This window comes from Grampus griseus (genome assembly GCF_964374135.1).
Source record: "Grampus griseus genome assembly, chromosome: 7".
NCBI lineage: Eukaryota > Metazoa > Chordata > Mammalia > Artiodactyla > Delphinidae > Grampus > Grampus griseus.
The window spans coordinates 27,965,474-27,989,061 of NC_139001.1; the positions used below are offsets into that span (position 1 = coordinate 27,965,474).

The window sequence follows — 23,588 nt, forward strand, 5'->3', positions numbered from 1 at the left end:
AAAAAAGAAAAGAGTTGCAATTCAAGTCTGAAGGCAGTCTGCTGGCAGAATTCCTTCTTGCTCAGGAAAGGTCAGCCTTTGTTCTTTTAAGGCCTTCAACTGATTGGATGAGGTCCACACATAATGGAGAGTAATCTGCTTTACTCAGAGTCTACTGATTTAAATGCTGATCTCATCCAGAAAACACCTTCACAAAAAGAATCAGAATAATGTTGGACCAAATATCTGGGCACAGTAGCCCAGCCAAGTTGACACATAAAATTAATTAACCATTACAACTTGCTTTAAATCTTTTTTAAGAAACAAAACATTGCAGGTAAAGTTGATATCCCGTTTATACCTCTCCCTGGGCACTCCATTCAATAGTGATGATTTCTAAAATTAAGTCCTTTTTGTGACTCCAGGCCCCCTTTGACCCCATCACCTGAACTTCAATTTCTGGTTCAATGTGGGGTTGAGAATTGAAGGTATGGCCTCACCTTTGCCATCACCACACGTTCTTACTGGGACCTGCTGGCCATAGCAAGTTGTACCTGGGTTCTATAGAAACCTCCATCATGAGCCAGGAACCAGGTAGGTTCATGGAGAGTCACTATGTTGAATGCACACAGAACTCAAACAGAATCAGATCACAAGCCATCTTTGCTTGGATTTTTCTGTCTAGCTAGTCTCATCCATGATTACATGAGCTGTGTCTGTTGTATCGATACTTGCAAGGTTATGGCAAGAATAAGTAAATGATGAATATTGGAAAAGTGTGGAAGGAACAAGAGGTGTCAGATCAACTCAAGGTACAGTGCGCTGGCCTCCACACAGCTTTCTGACCTGGAACCTGCTGGATAAGAGGCCTGCACACTCTCGGATCCCTTCCAGAGCCTAGGACTCCATGACTGGTATTAGGAGTGATAGCATCCCTAACTCAAAATTCTCTCTGATTTGCTGCTGTAGCTTCTAGGTTCAGAGAGGCTGGGTCTTTCCAAAGGAAAACAGGTGCAGTGTAGCTGCAGATACCTGCTCAGCTGGATAAGCCTTTAATCATGGAAAGAAGGCTACTAAAGAAGGAAATGAGAAAACTCCTGTAAGTCTGATTGAGAATAACTTACATTTACTGCACTGAGCATTTGGCGGGGTTTATGTCATAGATGGTCTGGATATTGGCAGTGGGGTAAAAACCTAAGGAAGAATCTGTTCCTGGGCTATAGGAGAAAGCCGGATGATCTGGCCTCTGTCTCCTGCCCAAGAGGCCTCACATGTGGTGCAAAGCAGGATGCTGAACCTCTTGGGAGGATGCTTCTGCCAGCAGCGTGCACATCCGAGGCATTCGCATTCTAGAGTCTAAGATCTGAGCCCACAGTCCCAGCCTGTGCTGGGCAGGGTATGCCTTTGAAAGGGCCCGACTGGTAAAAGATATAGGAGAGATTTCTGGAAAAATGTACCCAAGGGCCCAGCATTTAAATTGCAGACTCTGCTTCTTCTGTTGTCAGGTTTATTGATTAAATAATTTATCTCCATTTTCTGCCCTCTGAACTTTGTTTTAAACACATAAAGAAAACATTAAGTTTTCCCATGGAAATTTTTTTCCTCCTGTGGTAGCTTTTCTTTGACTTGGTACTTTGTTAAGAGGTTGGTGAAAATCACAGACCATATAAAAAGAGGAGAAAAAGGTTATTATGTTCTATTTCATGATTATAGGCACAACAATAATACCCTTTTATTAGAGATCTTATCATAGTCTCCATTAAATGTCCTTTCTCTGCCTACTAAGATAATTATCTTTTAACAAGTTCTTTAAGAAATGCTGCAGTAGGGGCTTCCCTGGTGATGCAGTGGTTGAGAGTCTGCCTGCCGATGCAGGGGACACGGGTTTGTGCCCTGGTCTGGGAAGATCCCACATGCCGCGGAGCGGCTGGGCCCGTGAGCCATGGCCGCTGAGCCTGCGCGTCCGGAGACTGTTTTCCGCAATGGCAGAAGCCACAACGGCGAGAGGCCCGCGTACCGCAAAAAAAAAAAAGAAATGCTGCAATAAACTATGTATGAATTCACACATGTTTACATGCATGTGCTTAGAGGTCAACATAATAAAGAACAAGCCATGATTAGGAATGCCAGTTCCTCTACATATCTCATCGAAAGAACTGTAATTTCAAAACTGAAATAAATATAATTTTTTATGTATATATAGTTTAATTTTACCCAAAGAATCTATTTAGGCTACTTTAAATAAAGTGTCTTGGAATTACAAAGCAAAATTTCAAGAACTTTTATCAATCTAGAATAGCTTAATGACTCAGAAGAAGGGCTTTTAGAACCCTAAAGCAAATTTATCCCCAGCATAGGAACTTGCCCAAAGTGTTTGGTAAAGACCTTGACAAACAGAACTGTCCTTATGTAACATTGTGAGATCGACCTTGGAGACCCCAGAGTCCTTTTTCCTATATCCATTCCCTCTTCTTGACTTTCCCAGGGTAGTACTCCTTTCTATTCACCTCCCAGGGCACTTATTCTACCCTCCCCTTATTAAAAGTCCGTTAGGAAAGGATCTGATAAGGATACACTAAAGTGGAATCACTAATATGTTTTTACACATAACTCCTCCTAACGGTATTTGCATTCTAATGGGCAAAAAGCCTTCAGGCAAAAGAACACATCTGTATGGAATGTCATATATCTGGAAGTTATCAACTTTGGACATCCTGCCTGAATTTAGCAAGGGCAGCAAGGGAATCTTTATTTTAAATAGTGGGTCTCAATCCTTTCGGTTTTGTAATATCTGTTCTGCCTTGGGGATTTATCATACTCCCTGCTTTCCTAGAAATTCGGTTCTATGTGAGTTTAATTTTACAATAAATGTGATTTGTTCATGATGGTTAGACACTTTAAACCTGCAAGGTAGCAGAATGTCTGTTTAAATCAAAATGAATATTAACTCAGCTACCAGAGCCATCGGTGACTTCGCTTGTATTTGGTGGAGGAGGGAGGGATGGGGAAGGAATGTTCTTCTGCAGACCGTGCTCCCATGTCTTTCCCGCTGGTTCAATCCTGCTCTCTTGCTTTTAAGGGGAGATTATATTGGCATCAGACTTCGGGAAAATGAATTTGACCCCAAAGGAAGAAGGCAACTCACCTTTCTAGATGATATGGTAAAGAAAGGCATGCTGCCACGAGTCACATCTGTGTCATACGTGTATTATGGGGACAGAACGGGGATCTAATATCTATCGCAAGCAAGGCTAATCTTGATCCCCCCAGAATGTCCTCTTCCTCATCTTCTCAACCTAGGATTCTCCATGTGGTCTCTTCAACTCATTAAACTGAAAGCAAGAAGAATGAGAAAATTAAAGTCATGAGACTTTTGCTCTTTATTTACTATTAGGAGAGAAAAGATTTAAAAGCAAAACGAGTACAAGATTAAATGTGACAGACATGATGTTAAAAGCTTGTTGACGAGATTAACTGTCGTGTAGTTCTCAAATATAATTTTTTACCATTTATGGAGAAAACCAAATAATTGAATAATCCTAAAATCCTTTTTTATTATATTATACATGTTGAAATTCAGATTCATACTATGTAATCAAAGTTCACTTCTCATAAATTAAGGAAGCTATGTAAAGATCTAATCCAAAAGAGATTAGTAGACCCTCAGCTTTTTATGCTACCCATTTACTATTCTTGCACTAATGAGGAAGAAGAAATTACCTGTCCCTCCCCGCCCCCTCCCCTTCCCTGGCTGATTTCTCTGGAGCTGAATGAGCAGTTAAGGCTTGGTGTTCTAAACTACTTCTCTGTGCACGTATTAAATGGAGAAATTAAATCAATTAGATAAGTGCTTCTCAAACTTTAATGAGGTCTTATTACAAGACCGTTTTGATTAAGGAGTTCAGGGGTGGGGTTGGAAATTTGCATTTCTAATGAACAAACAGGTGATGTCAGTGCTGCTGGTCCAGGCATCAATCTTTGTACTAGGTTTCAACAAGTAAGCATGGTCCTTCCTTCCTTCCTTCCTACCTTCCTTCTTTCTTTCCTCCTTTCTTTCTTTCTTTCCTCCTTTCTTTCTTTCCTCCTTTCCTTCCTCCTTTCTTTCCTTCCTTCCTTCTTTCTTTTCCTTCTTCTTTCTTTCTTTCTTTCTTTCTTTCTTTCTTTCTTTCTTTCTTTCTTTCTTTCTTTCCTCCCTCCCTCCCTCCCTCCCTCCCTCCCTCCCTCCCTCCCTCCCTCCCTCCCTTCCTTCCTTTTCACTTTGGGTCAGTCCCTGAAAGAAATAATTACATTGTTATAATTACATTGTTTACACAATGTTAGAGTTACACAGAGCCTTGGAACGCATCTACAAACACAGAAACAAAACTGACCTTCCTTTTACTGGGGCTGGAGGTGGGGAGGAGAAAAGGAATGTTTTGATAGACAAATGGCAAAGACACTTAGAAATTATCAGGAAAAGGTAGTGGGGAGGATAGGAATGAACATGGAATTGGTCCTCAGCTTTTTACTGCATTTAAGACTCTTAGAAAGTCACTTGGTCTACCTCCAGTTCTCTGCTTCTGCTGGACCCTCCTCCTGGGAGGTGCTTCTCCACCTGTAGACATTCTCCTCATTCCTCAAGCCCCAGCTCCACTGATGCCTCCTCTCTGAAGCCTCCCGGGATTCCCCCAGCTCCTCAGATGGACACACCACCTCCCCTGTGACCCTGGGCACTCAGTTCTGATGTTCCACAGAATTAGAAATTGTTCTCTGTGTCCCTCTTCCTCTATCTTCCCCTTTTTCTATTTTAAAATTCAAGGAAACTGTGGCCCAGAGAACAGCAATTGCTCACCCAAGGATATGGTACCATGAGTTGTTGGCAATACCTAGATTTGAACCCAGATTCCCTGATTTCCAGTTTAGTATTCCATGAATCTATCATTTCTGGCTCGCACGCGTGTGCGCATGTGCACACACACACACACACACTGCTCTAGTGTGAGGTAAATGTAATGCCTGAAGAACACTAGTTATTTCTGCCTAAGCATCAGGTTACTGGACACAGCTGGTGATCGTCACCTTTGTGGACATGACAAACGAGTAGAATAGGCTTAGCAGTGCCATTGTCATTGTGCCTAGCACGTGCTTCGGCCAATGTCTCAGCCGATTCCTTTGCTGTCTGTGCTTCCTGCTTCCAGGCACACTACGACTTGGCCATCAATGTTGCTCTGCAGTGGCTGGATCACTCAGAAGACTTAACTTGGCTGAAGTGGGAGAAAGTGTAAGTTGAATAGTTTTTTTTCTTTCTTTTTTTTTTAACTGTGAGTAATGACAGAGGAAGTTCACCACAAGGCACTCAGATTTGAAAATACTATGGGGTACGTATCCCCCTCCAACTAGAAACCTGAAGAAACCCTGACAGTTGTCGATTCGAGGAAGTCATATACATGCTTACATATTTTGCATCTCTGTGAGTTGGTTTCTGTCTGATGCAGATCTTTCTTGCATAGAACGTTCTGCCTTAGAAATAAACCTGTGCTTTATTGTGTACATGCCTTGACTTTTTTAAAAAAAAGATCAGTTCTGTGGGTAAGGCTGCAATCTTTTCCTAAGAACTATTAAACGCAACTTCTTAAGCATTTAACCAGATGTGCACCTGAGCTGAGCGGCTTGAATCACCACAGTTTGAATCCTTGCCGGGATTACTGGCATCTTCTCCCATGTGTGCCGAGCAGACCCACTCAGTTAGGAAGAACATGCAGCTAATGAGGCCAGGATTGAACCGCGTGTCCTGGAGGCCAGCTGTTTCTTCTGCTCTGTGACTTTAGAACACACACCTGGTGCTGAATGGTTGTATCAGTATTTAGTTGTAATAAGCAGAAAATCCGGTTTAAACGGACTTAAGCAAAAAAATAAATAAATTTTAAAAAGGAGAGAGGGAGGAGAGATTTATTGCCTCTGTATCTGGAAAGTCCACGGCTAGGTCCTCATTAGGCATGGCTTAATTCAAAACTCAAACCAGGTCATCAGGATCTACCTCTTGGCTATTTCCTCTGCATGGACGCTATGCCTAGTTTCAGCCCACTTTATCACAACATTCAGGCCAGGGGAGAATGGACTTTTTAAAAATCACAGAATTGTGTCTCAATGGCTCTGTTTGCTCTGACTTATCTGGGGGTGCTAGCTAATTTAGGCCACAGTGTGTTTTCCATCCTTGGAATCTAGGGGTGTCATCAGCTTCCCTGGAAGTTACAGGCTTACAGGGGGTTAAGGCAGTTACCCCCAAGCAAACTGCCACAAGAAGGGGAAAGGATATAGGTTGGTGAAACCACAATTTTCCACCATAGTGGCCAGTCCGCCAGGATTTGATAGCTGCGGAAATGTGGATAGATGAGGGCAAATTCGTCACCACTGTTGGATGATTCAAAATTCAAAGTGTACACTTTACTGATGATGGATTAATCATATCAATTTTGTGAATAGCAAAGCACACAGCCATTGGTAATTACTTATTACTTATTGTCACAACCTTAGCAGGTGTCAAACAAAACAAGAATAAACCCTCCATTCTTATTCATTCATATTCCCCCTTAGGAAAATGCCATTTCGGGGTAGACCCATATATCCAAACCACAGAGAACGAGAAGCAATGATTTTATCGTCTTATGCTGGAATCTTAATGGTAAGGAAAAGAACATTATTGGCATACATGGAGGTTTTGTATCTACAATGTGCATTTTCACATTAATGAATATTTATTTTACTTTTTCAACCAATGTTTCTAAATATGTAGAATTTACTAATATTAAATTTTTATTTTTAAAGATTAATAAAAAGGTTGACTTCTATATTGTATTGTGAAAACATTTATTTAAGGGGAAAAAATAACACATAGATAATTGGTGTTAGGATACTCTGATTTATCCATTTGTTTAGAAGACATTTATTTGGTGCCCACGGTCTCCAGGCATGGTACTGGATATATGGGAGCTATAATAGCTTTGTTTTGTAATAAAAGAAAAGCCATGGTATGATAATACATCTTTGTTATTGTCGTTGTTGTTTAACAGAACAGCATCCCAATTGAGGAAGTCTTTAAAATTTATGGGGCTGATTCTTCTAACAATTCTGGTGCTACCAAGGTAGGGACGACCTGAGACTATCGATATAAGGGATTTTTAGAGAGAATTTCTTTATTTTATGAATTCATAATGTTGCATCTCCAGGCATGAAATAACAGTTTTATATCATGATGGATAAAACCAGATGTAGCCATATCTTACTTGGGTAATAAATGTAAGATGCTTTCCTTAGGTAGAGGACTATATTCACAATACCAAATGCATTTTATGGAAGGCCAAACAGAGGCAGCCAATAGAGCACCAGGCTTAGAGTCTAGATTCTGCCTCTGTCTCTGACTAACAGAATTTCTCACTTACACCTTTCATAACGTGGATCTGGTAAGTCCAAGCGCTCCTCTTGTATGATGTACTATAACTTCTAGCACTAGGACAAGATCTACAACATTCATTCTCATGAGAAATTATCTAGTTTACTGCTGCCACATTTCTCCTGCCCACAAGACTACTTGGAAGTCAGTCTAATAGAAGCACTAACGATCTGGGAGTCCAGAGACCCAGGGTGAGTTCTGACTGGGTCCCTTTCCCTCTTTGGGCTTCCATATACTAATCTTAAAAAAACAAAAACAGAAACGGAGTATTCTGAATGATCTTTACGTCAGTTCAGGTTTTGCTGTTTATGAATGTATGAACCTTTAGTAAACATTTAACATATGGGCTTCTATTGAGAGGTGAACTACCGATCCCTTTAGATACTTCTAGAAAAGGGAAGAAGAAAGGGCAGATGGGGTGGGGTTGGCAGGGATGTGTACTGGGAGGGAGTCAGGGAGGGAAGCAGGGAGAACCCACACCCTCACATGAGGACTTCTACTCACACAGCTGCTTTCAATGCCCCCCACCAGGATTTGGAAGGGAGGCGAGGTCAGGGGCAGGGCTACGGCCACAGGAATGCCTGCATCCTTTGTTCTCTTACCTGCAGACCATACTGCAGACAGTGGGATCCTATAAAGTAAAAAGTCCACCAGGGCCAGCTTAGGAGTCGAGCATTTCCTCAGAAGTGTTGTAACTGAATCCAATGGCCCTCTCACCTTAATCCGTATGTAAGCTGGCCTGGTCCTGAGACTCAAGTTCCCTTGATTACAGAGGAAATCAGCACCTCCTCTCTGATCACTCTGGTTTCAACTCTATCCATTCATTCATTCACTCACTCATTCATTCAATATAGTTGTAGGTGCAGGGATACAAGGGTGGGTGAGTCAGAAAAGATGACTTTCTCATGGATCTCATATCTTGGAGCTGACATTCTACCTTAGCTGAGGTATAAGCCACACCAGACTCAGTGCTCCTCAGAGACCCAAGCTGTTCTTGGCTTTTAAAGAAAGCCCAGCTCTTCTGTGTTCTTACAGAGACAAGCAAACCATGCTGCTTCATTCCTGTTCGTTTTTTCTGCAGCTTTCTCCCTTCCAGGCTGCCCTCTTCTCCCCTTTCCTCAAACCCTCCCCGCCAACACATACATATAAATATCTGAGCCCAAGCTCCTCCACTTCAGACATTGTGTTTTCTCCCCCTTCATCTTCTGTGCCTGGGAGAGGTCTAGAGCAGGCCATAGGCACCTCTGGTTGGTTGGTCTCAGCTCAAGCGGCCAGAGAGCAAATACAGAAAATCACATCCTAGAGGGAACGGCACTGTGAACCCCTCCAGTCTTAGCTAGGTTATCCATCAAGAAGGTTTGCAAACATGGGTGTCAGAGTAGCTCAGATGAGCCAGGTTCATTAAAGGGGCCAGAACAGAAAGCCGCACTGTTTAGAGCGGGCTGGCCAGTCTCTATCCATCCATCCAGCCTTTCCTTCATTCATTAAAGAGCCTTTATTCAGCACCTTCTCTGTTCTTCACAGTCTCTGTCTTCACAATCAGTTACCAATAACAGAAAGTCCAGATGTACAGGTAGACTACATAATGACCAGTTCTGCAGGGAAATAAATCGTACCCTCAGAGAGGGGGTGTTCTCGAACTCAAGTTCACATGCCTGATGCACAGTGAGACCAAACGACCAAAACGTCTAAGTTTGGAGCAGAGCAAAGTTTATTGCAGGGCTGAGCAAAGAGAATAGGGCAGCTTAGGCTCAAAAGACCCGAGCTCCCTGATGGGTTTCAGGGAAGACGTTTTTATAGGCAAAATTTGGGGGGAGGGCTGCAGAGTATGTAACCCTCCTCTGATTGGTTGGTGATGAGGTAACTGGGTGGTGTTCTGGGAATCTCATTCATCAGCCTTCTGGTTCCAACCAGTCTGGGGTCCGTGTGCTTGTGCTCAGCCTGAAGTGACCTCCTCCACCAGGGTGGGAGCCTTAGTTCCCATAGAAGAACTCAGAGATACGCATCAGATTGCCATGCACGTCCCCTGAAGAGGAACCAGGACCAGCCCCCATCTCTGCACTACTGCTCTCTCTCTGCGTTCAGTCACTCCCCTAATTGGTAACTGTTTGAATCTGCCCTTTGGAACTCAGGGAATGTCTGATGCTTTTTTTCTACAAACAAAAAATGGAGGACATGGAAAGGCTTTGGTGTCCAGGAGGGCTCCACAGGGTCCTGCTCGGTTTCAGTCCCCCCTTTTCTTTGATACTCCTCAATCTTGAGGGGAACAGGTGTTGGACAAGAAACAGAATAATGTTTTGGATAGAGAGGTTAATCATAACTCAGCAGAGGAACTTGGTTTTAGGGGGACTGGGTTTCAGGGGCTTCCCTTCAAAGACCTGAGTTTGTTTATTGTTACAGAATATGAGTGTCCTGTACTTGACAGGCCATTTGTGTAAGGGTTAAGCATGAGAATCCTAGAGCCAGGTAGCCTGGGTTCGAACCCCAGCTCTACCAGCTATCAGCAGATTAATCCTGGGCAAGGATTAATCTAAGCTCTATCAGCCTTGATTTCATTTGTAAAAACAGGGACCAGAAGATGAGTTTCTGTGGGAAATGAGGTGAGTTATATCAGTAAAGCCCTTCGTGCTTGGCACATGGTAACCTCAAAATAATAGCTATGGTTAAGGTTCTGGTACCCAGGGGGAAGGGGGTGTATCTGATTTCCTCTGTATTCCTCTAAATCAGGGCTTCTCAACATTTTGGGTCAGATAATTCTTTGTTGTGTGTGTAGGGGGTGGAGTCGGGGCTGTCCAGTGCATTGTGGGATGTTTAGCAGCATCCCTGGCCTCTACCCATTAGATGCCAATAGCTTCCCACTCCTGCCCCGTGATGTGCCAACTAAAAATGTCTTTCAACGTTGCCAAATGTCCACTAAGAGGCAAAATCACAGCCAGTTAAGAACCACTTCTCTAAATATTCAAAAATTAAATAGCTCATCAAGCATCCGTTGTATTATTAATACATTATAAACCTTGCCTATTTTAGATAGCAAATTCTCACAAAGGGTATGAGATGATGTGAGATACAGACATAAGCATCTGACGATCATCTACCCCTGTGGCCCTCACAAGCTCCTCACTGACTCAAGGATGCCAGCTCAGGCCTTTCTCTTGTGGCTACACGTCGGCTCTACTCAGGCACCCCCTCCACATCTTAACTTAGCAGGACCTCTTAATGGAAACGGAGCATTTCAAAGATTAAATTGTAAGAGCTATTTTAAAACAGTCCTTTGGGATTTAACATAACTTCAAAAAAATGGTTTTAACTAGGAGGTGTGGTTGTTCAAAAAAAAAAAGTTATTGACAAAGGTTCCTCTCTAACTGCTGCGTGTATATGAATCACTTTTGCTTCCTTCGGATAAAATGTCTCCTAAGCAACAGCTAAAATCCTTCCCACACAAGAGCTTAAAGCGCTGTTGAATACTAATCAGATTATGTAGCATTTCTGGCCGCTGGAATTGGCCACTTTGGTACCACATGGGTACTGTGTGTGGGCTTGATGGCTTTCCTCAGGGCTATTTGCTGCCACCTAGTGACAGAAAGGCCTCCTGGACTCAGAATTGTTCAAGTCTGTTACGCTTCGCGTTCTACTCCCGATAAGGGAGCTGGTTTGGGCTGACAGGGAGCCATTTTTCTGCTGAGGAACATGGACCCATAGGGAAAAAAAATGTAACTAAGAACTTCACACAAGTGAGGGTAAAAGGAGCATAAGTGAAGTAAAAGGAGCATAAATCTTCCTTCAACAAATAAAGCAAACAATAAAAATATTCTTCAGCTCCCTTTGACAGAGAAAGAGGGGAAAAGGAAAGGGGGGCAGAGAGAGTGAAAACTTGTGTAACAGAGAGAGGAAAAAGACCAAGGCAGGTAACTAGAGAACATCAGAATCTCTCCTTTCCACACCCTAGTGTCTGACCATCCATCATTTCACTCTATCCAGACTTACATCCAAAGCAAACTCTTCAGAGGCCAACAGACTGGTGTCTAGTCCCAGCTCTGTCACTTGCTAGCTGTGTGGTACACTGAAGATCTCAGTAAGGAACTTTGAAGTAAAAAAAGAGCACATGATTAACTCTAGCTTTAGGATTTCAATGTCATCCTACTTGAAAAATAATTTTTCTTGTAAACCACGCAGGAAGCCATATTAATTGCTTGCATGAATCATCAGATTATCAGGAGTCATAGAACATGTGAGCTGGAAGTGACTTTAAACTCCTCGGGTTCTCTCTTCTCCAGTGGACAGGGAAAAGCCTGTCTTTTTTTTTTTTTTTTTCTTTTTGGCCATGCCACGCGGCTTGTGGGATCTTAGTTCCCTGGAATCCAGGCCACAGCAGTGAAAGTGCCAAGTCCTAACCACTGGACCACCAGGGAATTCCACTGCAAAAGCCTGTCTTGAGTCTTCTAAGGGTAGAAAATGCATCAGGGATGCCATACGAGCTGGTTCTCTTTCTTACACGTGGCACGTATCACGCTGCAGGGCTGTTATCATAGCCACCCTTGCTCCACACAGATACAAAGCCTCCTTGTAATTACTTTCTGTGTTTTAGGGTCATCTTTCTGAATAGATTACGTGCTTCTTGAGGTCAGAAGCCACCATTCATGCCTATGTTTAATTCTTTACAATGCTGGATATGACACAAACTCTCAATAAATATGTTTGCCATTTGAATAAAAGGCTGAGGTCAAATCTAGACGTGCCCTGCTGAGGTGGCTATAAGCTGTCCTGTCTATAAAGACAGCACGACTTCATTTATTGTTTAATCCAAATTTTCTGTCCTTTCTGTGTGAGGTGGCGGTTGCCCAGTAACTTGCTAGCACGTTCTCTGGTTTAGTTGATTAAACTTATCACAGTGTGTGGGTACCCTGATTGCCTAATAGTTTATTGGTTTTTTCTCCTCACTCAGCACTGGAAAGGCAGGAACCTTGTCTGTCTTACCAACCACAGCTCCTAAAACAGGGCCTGACCCACAGTAGTGCTCACTGGAAACTTGTTGAATGAATGAAAGGTTGAAGAGACAGACAGTCCTAACCTTGAGGAAGTTTCCGGTGCAATGCAGCAGACAGCGGGTTATAACTATTGCACACTGGGGGTGTTCTACGTGACGACGTGTTTTGAGTTCACAGAGGAGTGAGTCAATAATTTGGCCTTAGGATGGGATTGGGGGGTGGGGTGCCAGCGCCCGAGAGGGGAGGTGGGGAGACATCGGGGTCAGTTTCTCAGAAAAGGTGATGTATGAGCCACATCTTAAAGGAAAAGTAGGAGCCTCTAGGCAGAAGAGGAGGAAAAAGCTATTCCAGGTAAAGGGAACCATGTGAAGAGCATCATTGTGTGAAAGAACATTCTAGGCAAAGAACGGCAACAAAAGGCAGCGTGGGAAAGTGCATGACCCATGAAACATGATCCTCAACTGCTAGTAACGCGTCAGGACGGCGGGTTGGGGAAACAGGCCGAGCCCTGAAACAAGTGCTATAACCAGCAGCTGTGGACAGCACGAAGTGGGTGCAGCTTTTAAAAGTAGAACTGTTTTTTTTTTCAGGTTCCCAGAGCTCCACCCTTCCACCTCTCCTTGCACCCTTTTGCCATGTTAACAGCACCCAAAGCAGCAGAATATGCCCGCAAACAGAGTAAGCCTGTTTACTTCCATTGCTTAGAAAAATTTAAGTAAAACTAGGAGATGTACTTACAAAGTAAGGTCAATGTTGTTATGGTAACATCTTTCTGTCTGGTGGAATTTAAAAGAATCAGGAGCATTTATGACTTGATTTCCCTCCATCATTGAAATCAGGGAAGTCATTTCTCAGAAATTTTGGTGATGGAAGCAAAGCACCCTAGAAGGGAAGGATGTAAAACTGAGGAGGACTCATTTTAAAAAATGCTTTTTATACAGACATGATGACTACATGTGTCTCTAGGTGTCAAGTTAAGAAGGGGAGCAACGAATCAAAATGCCACCAGCAGCTCTACAAAGGAAGCAAATGTCACAGAATGGAAACCATAAAATAATTTATCTTTGGACACACAGCCAAAGAACAAAGTAGGTCTAAAAATGCAAACTGAACCCAACTGATACCAGGTGTTTGGGGAGTACTTTACTTATATTGTGGCTAAAAGTCTAGCCTTTGGGAGTTAGATACTCTGGGTTTGAAACTAAAGCCCGTTGTATAATATACCAGCTGTATGACTTTGGGCAAGTTGCTTAACCTCTCCTCCTCTGCAAAATGGGAAGAATAATGGTACTTATCTCTTAAGGTCGTTGAAATGATTAACTGATATTATGCATGTTAAGAGATTAGAACAAAAAAAAAAGAGGGCTTCCCTGGTGGCGCAGTGGTTGAGAGTCTGCCTGCCGATGCACGGGACACGGGTTCGTGTCCCGGTCCGGGAAGATCCCACATGCCACGGAGCGGCTGGGCCCGTGAGCCATGGCCGCAGAGCCTGTGCGTCGGGAGCCTGTGCTCTACAACGGGAGAGGCCACAACAGTGAGAGGCCAGCGTACAGCAAAAAAAAAAAAAAAAAAAAAAAAAAAAAAAAAGAGAGAGAGATGAGAACAGAGTAAATCCTAAATAAATATTGACCATTATTATCTTTATAGCATTTGAGAAATACTATCTACAGTTAATCAGCTATTATTCTGTTGATTCAAATAAGTGTGTTGAGGAGAGGATTTGTATTAATATCTGTGTCAAACGTTCCTATTCTCGGTCCCTTTCTCACTAATGAAAATTTTATCTTTGTCTGTTTTGCATCTCTGTTGCTTCTGCCCTGCCCATCTAATTCCTTTGACATTTATGCTTCAGAATTCAGAGAATGGTCAGAGATGGACAGGGCTGGAAAGTAAGGAGAAAGAAAGGAGGGTTCTTTGCCGTTCCAGCTCTGCGTTCTCAATTGCAATGTGCAAAGTGAAAAGGAAATTTTAAAAGTCAGAGAGACCAAAGCTGAGCAGGGAAAGAATCAGAAAAGTGGTACAGACTGGCTGGCTGGGATGTTTTAGGGTTTTGTTGAATGAGAGACTCTGGGTCAGCTGGAGGGTTGTAAGGTAGGAAAGGGAAAGGGGAATTTTGAAAACAGAACCACTGGGTTATGAATTGGGTTTGCTTCAAGAAACACAAGTGAAAACTGAAATTCCTTTTTATGTAGTTCGGTTGCTATACTATGCATTTTTACAATGTGAATCTCTGAATAGACTGGGTCACACAGGGCTCAGGGTTTATTCAGATTTTCTGAGGCAAACTACTGACTGATTAGAAATGTAACCTTATCATAGCAAATGCTTTAAGAACTGCCTGAAATCTTTAGTCACATCAGGGCTTTAATACATGTTATTCTAGTAACAAAACTCATGCTATTAGGAAATATTTATGATATTGAGTTTTCTTTTAAAGGTCTTTGTTATAATGAGATTTGAAGGTATAGCTTTTCTAGAACTATATCTTTGTTACTTAAGATCCTTTTGAGTAAGATGATGTTAATTTTTAAGATGTCAGTTTGGGGAGAGCAAGCTTTAGAAAGTAAAACAGACAGCAGAAAATCAAAAAACAGTAATAACTCCAGAAATAACATATACGTACATCCACACACATACACACATACACTGATAATCTACACCTTAAACTTAATCATGAAAAAATAGATCTCTGAGACAGAGGTTCATAGCCCCTTGAGGCTCATCTATGCACCTATGTACTGAAAATCTGGCTCTCAAGATTGCTCATTGGTATGTTATTTTGAACGTATAATTTCATTCCTTGTATGTTTTTTTCCATAACCGTTGAAGACTGTTAGCTTCTTGATGGAAGCAGATCTTTTATTTCCTTATTATTTCCTACATGTGTATAAAATGCTTTGCAGGCAGTAATATTCAGTAATTATTACTGATTAGTGAATTGGCAGTAAGTGAATGGTCCTTAGGTGAGTGCTTTCAAACCACTGTGCCCTACCCATACTGCCTGAGAGGCTCGTTTTAGGGACCAACCATTTCTATAGGCTAATCGATACTTGTAAGCCCAGGAGTGTCAAAAGAATAAGTGCCCATTTTGCAATAGGATCAGATCCTGACATGAATCCCTCTCATAAGGCCCCTTCTTGACAATCAAACAGCAGAAACCACATTCGTGAGGGTTTTTCATGCTTTATTATTTGTGTACTTTAGGCATCTCTTCCAACCCTTGAGGAATGTACTTAATAAAGTAGTTTTTCTTTTTCTTTTTTTTAAATTTTTATTGGGGTATAGTTGCTTTACAATGTTGTGTTAGTTTCTATTGTACAGCAAAGTGAATCAGCCATATGTATACATATATCCCCTCTTTTTTGGATTTCCTTCCCATTTAGGTCACCAAAGGGCACTAAATAGAGTTCCCTGCGCTACACAGCAGGTTCTCATTAACTATCTATTATATACATATTAGTATGTATATGTCAATCCCAATCTCCCAATTCATCCCATACCTCCTTTCCCCGCTTGGTGTCCATACGTTTGTTCTCTATGTCTGTGTCTCTATTTCTGCCTTGCAAACAGGTTCATCTGTACCATTTTTCTAGATTCCACATATATGTGTTAATATATGGTATTTGTCTTTCTCTTTCTGACTTACTTCACTCTGTATGACAGTCTCTAGGTCCATCCACATCTCTCCAAATGACCCAATTTCATTCCTTTTTATGGCTGAGTAACATGCCATTGTATATATGTACCACATCTTCTTTATCCATTCATCAATCTACGGACACTTAGGTTGCTTCCATGACCTGGCTATTGTAAATAGTGCTGCAATGAACATTGGGGTGCATGTGTCTTTTTGAATTATGGTTTTCTCCAGGTATATGCCCAGTAGTGGGATTGCTGGGTTATTTGGTAATTCTATTTTTAGTTTTTTTAAGGAACCTCCATACTGTTCTCCATAGTGGCTGTATCAATTTACATTCCTATCAACAGTGCAAGAGGGTTCCCTTTTCTTTGCACCCTCTCCAGCATTTATTGTTTGTAGATTTTTTGATGATGGCCATTCTGACCGGTGTGAGGTGATACCTCGTTGTAGTTTTGATTTGCATTTCTCTAATAATTAGTGATGTTGAGCAGCTTTTCATGTGCCTCTTGGCCATCTGTATGTCTTCTTTGGAGAAATGTCTATTTAGTTCTTCCGCCCATTTTTTGATCGGGTTGTAAAGTAGTTTTTCAACTATAATAGTAATACATGCTTACAGTAAAAATTTCAAAAGTACAAAATATAGATAATGAAAAGTAAAAGAATCCTCACTTTCCCATATCCTTGTCCTACTCCTCAGAAATAACAACTATTAATAATTTTCAATTCAAATATTTGCCATACATGTACATATACATACACGCACATCTATCTAGTTTGTTAGAAATAACAAATAAATTAAATAGTTTATTAAATGTATGAAAAATACACTTTCACAGTTTCTTGTTTGAAGAAATTTTTCATTTATATGTTTAAGCTTCTTAGTCTTTTCTTTTGTGGCTTATGGATACTGTATCATGTCTTTTAGCTGATGAACATTTTTTTTAACTGCAAGATATCAATGCCTTATTCAGAAATTTCGATTCCAGTCACTGAATTTCTTCAATAAGGGAAAAAGAGAAATTATTTTTTAACAATCCAGGTATTCTAGAAAACAATTTTCAAGATTTCTTTTGTACTGTATTGGTATTAGTAGCTCATTTATTAGTCAAAATGGGTATGAGCAACGCCATATCCTTGGAAAGGCAGAAAAAGAGTGAAAGACAAATAAGAACAAGGGCAACAAATAGAAAACATTAACAACTAAGATAGATATTAATTCTACTATATCAATAATCATTTTGATCATCAAAGGTCTAAATGCACCAATTAAAAGACAGAACTCAATAGCCACAGACTACTGTATCTGGACAGCACAGAGCATTCCCATCACTGCAGATGTGTTAAAGATGTATGTTAAAGAAAATATAGCAAATATGGCAAACTTTTAAATTGAAGTACAGCTGATTTACAATGTTGTGTTAGTGTACAGCAAAGAGATTCAGTTAGACATATATGTAGCAAACTCTTAACTGCAGAATCCAGGTGGTGGGCATATGTATCTTCATTGTACAATTCTTTCAACGTTTCTGTATGAAAATTTTTATAATACAATTATGAAGAAGAAAAAAAAGACAGAAATTGTCAGAGTGGATCAAAAAACAAGACCCAATTATATGGTGCCTATAAGGCACCCTCTTAACATAAAGACATATATAGATTAAAAGTAAATGGATGTAGGGAATTCCCTGGCAGTCCAGTGGTTAGGATTTGGTGCTTTGACTGAGGTGGCCTGGGTTCAATCCCTGGTCAGGGAACTAAGATCTTGCGAGCTACACAGCACAGCAAAAAAAAAAAAAAAAAAGTAAATGGATGGAGAACAATAAATCACGCTAGAACTAATTTAAAAAAGAAAATTAGCTATATTAGTTTCAGACAAAGCTGACTTAGAAGCAAGGAAAGTTATTAGGGATAAAGAAGGGCATTACATAATGATAAAAGGGTCAATTCTCCAAGAAGACGTAACAATCCTTAACATGTGCGCATCAAACAACAGAACATCCAACTATGTGAGGTAAAAACTATTAGAATTGCAGAGAGAAATCAATGATTCCATTTTCATAGTTGGAGACTAACACTTCTCTATCAGAAATGGAAAGAGGGCAATATAAGTTTAAATTCAAAGCAATATATAAGAAATTCAAAATAGTATAGTGCAGGCACAATACACAACTGCTGCGGGGCAAAGAAATGATTTGCTTTGGTCATGGTTAGTGAAAAGAAGTATTATTTTTATTATTTTTTTAATTTGGAAATAATTGCAAGCTTAGAGAAAAGTTGCAAAAATAGTACAAAGAGCTCTCATATACATTTTACTCACCTTTGCTAATTGTTACCATAACATTTTGCTTCATTATCTTTACCATTTTTCTCTCTCTGTCTCTGTCCCACTCTTTTATTCTCTTCTCTCTTTGTTTCTCTTTCTCTCAGTATATATTTTATTTTTTTTATTTATTTATTTATTGCGGTACGCGGGTCTCTCACTGTTGTGGCCTCTTCCATTGCGGAGCACAGGCTCCGGACGCGCAGGCTCAGCGGCCATGGCTCACGGGCCCAGCTGCTCCGCGGCATGTGGGATCTTCCCGGACCGGGGCATGAACCCATGTTCCCTGCATCGGCAGGCCGACTCTCAACCACTGTGCCACCAGGGAAGCCCCTCAGTATACATTTTATACTGAGTATATAAAACTTTTTCTAAGCCATCTGAAGTTATATACACCATATCACTTTACCCCTATATACTTCAGAGTGTATTTCCTAAGAATAAAGTCACTCTCTTAAATAACTACAGGATGCTTATCAACTTCAGAAAATTTAACATTGATACTTTACCATCTAGGTATCAATTTTGTCAATTGACCAATACTGTCCTTTTTTATATATTTTTCCCTGTGTGGGATCATATATTGTATTTAATTGAGAAATATAACTCAATTTCCAAATGTCTGAGAAAAATTCCATGGAAATTCTTTTGCACCCACTTTTATTTTAATTCATCTTTGTCAGTAATTTGGTATCTGATATTTGACCTTAACTCCCTATAGATTGAAAGCTAATATCTGTGTCCATGTTAAATTGATGTGCTTGATACAAAAATTATCTTTTTATTCTACAGGTCACTTAGAAACTTGGAATTGCACCATGGGAGTTCGTAATAAAGTCTCTGGGAGAAGAAAAGTCTCTGCATCATCTTAAAATTCCAACTCTTGCTGGCATATTTTTCTTTGCAATTAGCTTTTGATACAAAGTGCATTGAAGTGTTTTTTCAGGTGTTGAGCTTTCTTAGAATCACATTGTTTGGCCATATTGTGGTTAAAAAAACAAGTATGTATCTTATGCTACTTCATTATGACTAGAAGATTGTTGGTTGGAGGATTTGGAGAATATATACTATTTCTGTGTCAGAGCAGACTGGCTTTGTAGGACATTTTACAAATGTTTAGCACTGAACATTTCAGAATGGTGGAGTAGGAGGCAATTTTCCAAAGTTTCAATCCGAATTAAATTAACCTGTCATCGATTGCCCTAACTATGTTCTCACATGGAAATATTTAAACTCATTTCAATAAAGCCTTAAAAGAAAAACAGGTCCGGGCTTTCTTTCAGTAGAATATAAGGACTACTAGGAAATGAAAATGATCTGGTCTTTCAACACATTTCCAAAATTCTGATTAGGCACATAGTTGAGCTTATAAATACATGTAGTAACAATTTGACCAAGTGAATGTAAGTATAAATTATACCACCTTATGGTTTTGATGTGTCACCTTTCTGCAGAACAGTTTTCTTTAACATGTGCCAAAACTGGTGTGTGATTTGTTGACTTTTGCTGAAAATGGTGGTGTATTCCGATGTGGTTTTGTAGCTGGGGAGACCAATGCAGCCTTTCCCACACTGGTTCAATTACAGCTGTAACTGAAGTTTACCAGTACACCTGCCACATTAGGTATATCCTCTGGTCCCTGGGTATACTGTCTAACTTCATAGGACTCTGCCCAGTTTTCTTTTGTCTAGCTCTGCTACTTGCAGGGGAACACTTTTTCTTTGTGGCTATTAATTTCTCTCCTCTTAGCATCTGCACATTTTCTTTACATGCTGCCTGAGGACTTTTACAAATGCATTGTGGACATATTGCCAGCTGTAGGTGGATGTCCCTCCCTGGGTCATGAACCATGAAGGTGTTTGATTTCATCTTTCTACATACACACGCGATGAGTTGGGGATTGGGGTCACCCTCTACCCCTGAATATCTGAGAGTGCTTCTAAATCAATAGGTTGGCAGCGATGGGAAAAGCTTTCAAGCAGTCACCTGGGTCCTATGAAACAGTGTTGCTTCAGGGAGGGAAAACTCAGGAAAATCACGATGCTAGCTTTTTTTTTTTTAACATCTTTATTGAAGCATAATCGCTTTACAATGGTGTGTTAGTTTCTGCTGTATAACAAAGTGAATCAGCTATACACATACATATATCCCCATACCCCCTCCCTCTTGTGTCTCCCTCCCACCCTCCCTACCCCACCCCTCTAGGTGGTCACAAAGCACCGAGCTGATCTCCCTGTGCTATGTGGCTGCTTCCCACTAGCTATCTGTTTTACATTTGGTAGTGTATATATGTTCATGCCTCTCTCTCACTTTGTCCCAGTTTACCCTTCCCCCCACCACCGTGTCCTCAAGTCCATTCTCTATGTCTGCGTCTTTATTCCTGTCCTGCCCCTAGGTTCTTCAGAACGATTTTTTTCTTTTCTTTTTTTTTTTTTTTAGATTCCATATATATGTGTTAGCATACGGTATTTGTTTTTCTCTTTCTGACTTACCTCACTCTGTATGACAGACTCTAGGTCCACATGATGCTAGTTTTGAAAACAAAAAGCATCCCTAGAAGCTGGGTTGAGGGGAGAGGGGAATGGGAGGATTCTGTATATTTTCCTACTCCTGGAGCGTCTCAGAGAGTCTTGGGAGACCTCTTGCTTTTTAGCCCAAGGAGAAGTGTTTAATCTCAAGACAAAATGTGGCTATTTACAAAATTTGCTGCTTTTCACCAGTAACTCAAAGTTATACATTTACAAATTGATTTTATTTTTTCATCTCATGAAAGTAATATATATTTATGTAACAACAAATTAAAGCAATTGAAAACAACAAAAAGGAGAAATAAAAACATAAAATTAAGACCTATAATCTTGCCGTTCATTGATAACCAAGATTGACATTTGGGCTTATACATACACTGTTATAATCTTTTTTTTCCTACATAAACATACGCCACAGCGTGTCTGCTGGGTATCTACTGTGGGGTGGGGGGGATGTACCTCCCAGCTGACTCCCTGCTGTCACCTTGCTTTCCACCTGCAGATCACCATCTACGAGGACTGGGGCTTCCAGGGCCGCCGCTACGAGTGCAGCAGCGACTGCCCCAACCTGCAGCCCTACTTCAGCCGCTGCAACTCCATCCGGGTGGACAGCAGCTGCTGGATGCTCTACGAGCGCCCCAACTACCAGGGCCACCAGTGCTTCCTGCGGCGCGGCGACTACCCCGACTACCAGCAGTGGATGGGCCTCAACGACTCCGTCCGCCCCTGCCACACAATTCCTTACGTGAGTCTTAGTTCAACACGACTCATGTGAAAGCATCACTGATCCATGGCCATAAATTCCTGTTCATAAAAGTCAGTTTGTTTCAACTCAGGACTAGTGTTCACGGTGAAATAGCAAAGCCCAACTCTCAAGCATTTAACAAAAAATTGATTGCCTTTACTACGCTCTCATATGGAAACATTAAAACTCATTTCAATAAAGCATTAAAAATGGGCAGATTGTTTTTAGGCACAAGAAATCACAACAATATAGCTTCTAAAGTTGAATTTGGAAGTATCTAGCTGATCCCTAATTTCTAAATAAAAACTACCTTGTTCAGTAAAGAAAAAATCTATCTAGATCATTATTTCTTAATGAACACTGACAGACTATGGGAGAACAACATAAGTATAATGTATTCTGACTGTACTGGCGATTATTTTCAATACCTTCTTTATGACCTACGGATCTAGAAACTAGAACAGTTTGCTTGCAGGTGGCTCCTTGTATTCAGCAGTCATTATCAACTAGTTTTTTACAAGGGTCAGAAAAAGATCATTAATTAGGATTTCATGGGACATGGTCCTCACCAAAATGCTGCTTAATGTTTTTCAATCATGTGGAATTTGTATTTCTACATTCTGATGACACCAAATTATGTGTCATGACAAGCAGATTCAAGAAGTGAAACCAAAATTCGGCTGCAGAAATTTGCAGATGCAAAAAGAGGTACAAATAAGACAGAAATTTCTTTGAGGCAAGAAACTCAACTTACAAGTGACTTGGCAAAATGTTGGACATGTGGACTCAGAGTAAATATGAATTGTTGTACATGATGAGTACAAAAGTGACTTAAAAACAAGCTTGAGGGGCTTCCCTGGTGGCACAGTGGTTGAGAATCTGCCTGCCAATGCAGGGGACATGGGTTCTAGCCCTGGTCCGGGAAGATCCCACATGCTGCAGAGCCATTAAACCCAACTACTGAGGCTGCGCTCTAGAGCCCTTGAGCCACAACTGCTGAGCCCACATGCCACAACTACTGAAGCCCGCATGCCTAGAGGTGCCCCTGCTCACCGCAACTAGAGAAAGCCCTCGCACAGCAATGAAGACCCAACACAGCCAAAAATAAATAAATTCCAAAATAAAAATATTTAAAAACAAGCTTGAGGAGCTCAGCTCAGTGCTCTGTGATGACCTAGAGGGGTGGGATGGCGGGAGGAGAGAGGCTCAGGAGGGAGGGGATATATGTATACATATAGTTGATTCACTTTTTTCTACAGCAGAAACTAACACAACGTTGTAAAGCAATTATACTCCAATCAAAAAAAAAACCAAAACCAAGCTTGATAGGATTCAGTGATACACAGTCATAATGGTAAACGGAGTTAAAATCCTTTCTGCAGACTGAACTAAATACAGTTGTGACAGTTGTTTTTTTTTTAGAAAGGAATCCCTTTTATTGACTTTATTTCAATTCTTGTTTCTTCCACAGGATAGACCCCTGGTCAGGTCAGTTTTATTTTAATACTCTCCCTAATTTGTTATAACAACCATGTAAGGAAAGGATACATATATGACAGGATGGTTTGAAAACCCTGCTTCATGAAGCTGCAGGCTGATTGAGTCACCTTTACTGACATCAAGGATGCCCACAACTTATTTTTCATCTTTGGTTTATTGTCACAACAGACTAGCTCTCACAGGATAAAGCTGTATGAGAGACATGGCTACGGAGGCCTGGTGTCCGAGCTCACAGAGGACTGCTCCTGCATGCATGACCACTTCCAGCTCAATGAGCTCCACTCACTCCACATGCTGGAGGGCTGGTGGGTCCTCTGCGAGATGCCCAACTACCAGGGGTGGTAGTACTTGCTGAGGCCAGGGGACTAAAGGAGCTACCATGACCGGGGAGGCCTGGATGCCAAAGTCGGCTCTCTGAGATGCATCATCGATTTGTACGAGGCTGTGTTTTCCTTATTATAA

The 23,588-nt window shown here is 41.0% G+C and overlaps 2 protein-coding genes across 2 annotated transcripts; both read left to right on the plus strand.

Annotated features, from left to right (window-relative positions):
- Window positions 1-1,037: 1,037 nt before the first annotated feature.
- LOC309825154 (uncharacterized protein C2orf80) lies at window positions 1,038-13,445 on the plus strand (the record flags this gene model as incomplete). The annotated part of the gene is made up of 7 exons (XM_082658615.1): window positions 1,038-1,078; window positions 3,059-3,140; window positions 5,157-5,239; window positions 6,553-6,640; window positions 7,029-7,100; window positions 12,984-13,071; window positions 13,360-13,445. The coding sequence occupies 7 exons, from the start codon at window positions 1,038-1,040 to the stop codon at window positions 13,443-13,445; spliced, it is 540 nt and encodes a 179-aa protein (XP_082514741.1).
- Window positions 13,446-20,202: 6,757 nt separating this feature from the next.
- LOC309825344 (gamma-crystallin A-like) lies at window positions 20,203-23,588 on the plus strand (the record flags this gene model as incomplete). Its single annotated transcript, XM_082658902.1, is given in 5 exon segments — window positions 20,203-20,208; window positions 21,384-21,626; window positions 23,295-23,468; window positions 23,472-23,492; window positions 23,496-23,588. Coding segments are annotated over 5 exon segments (537 nt in total).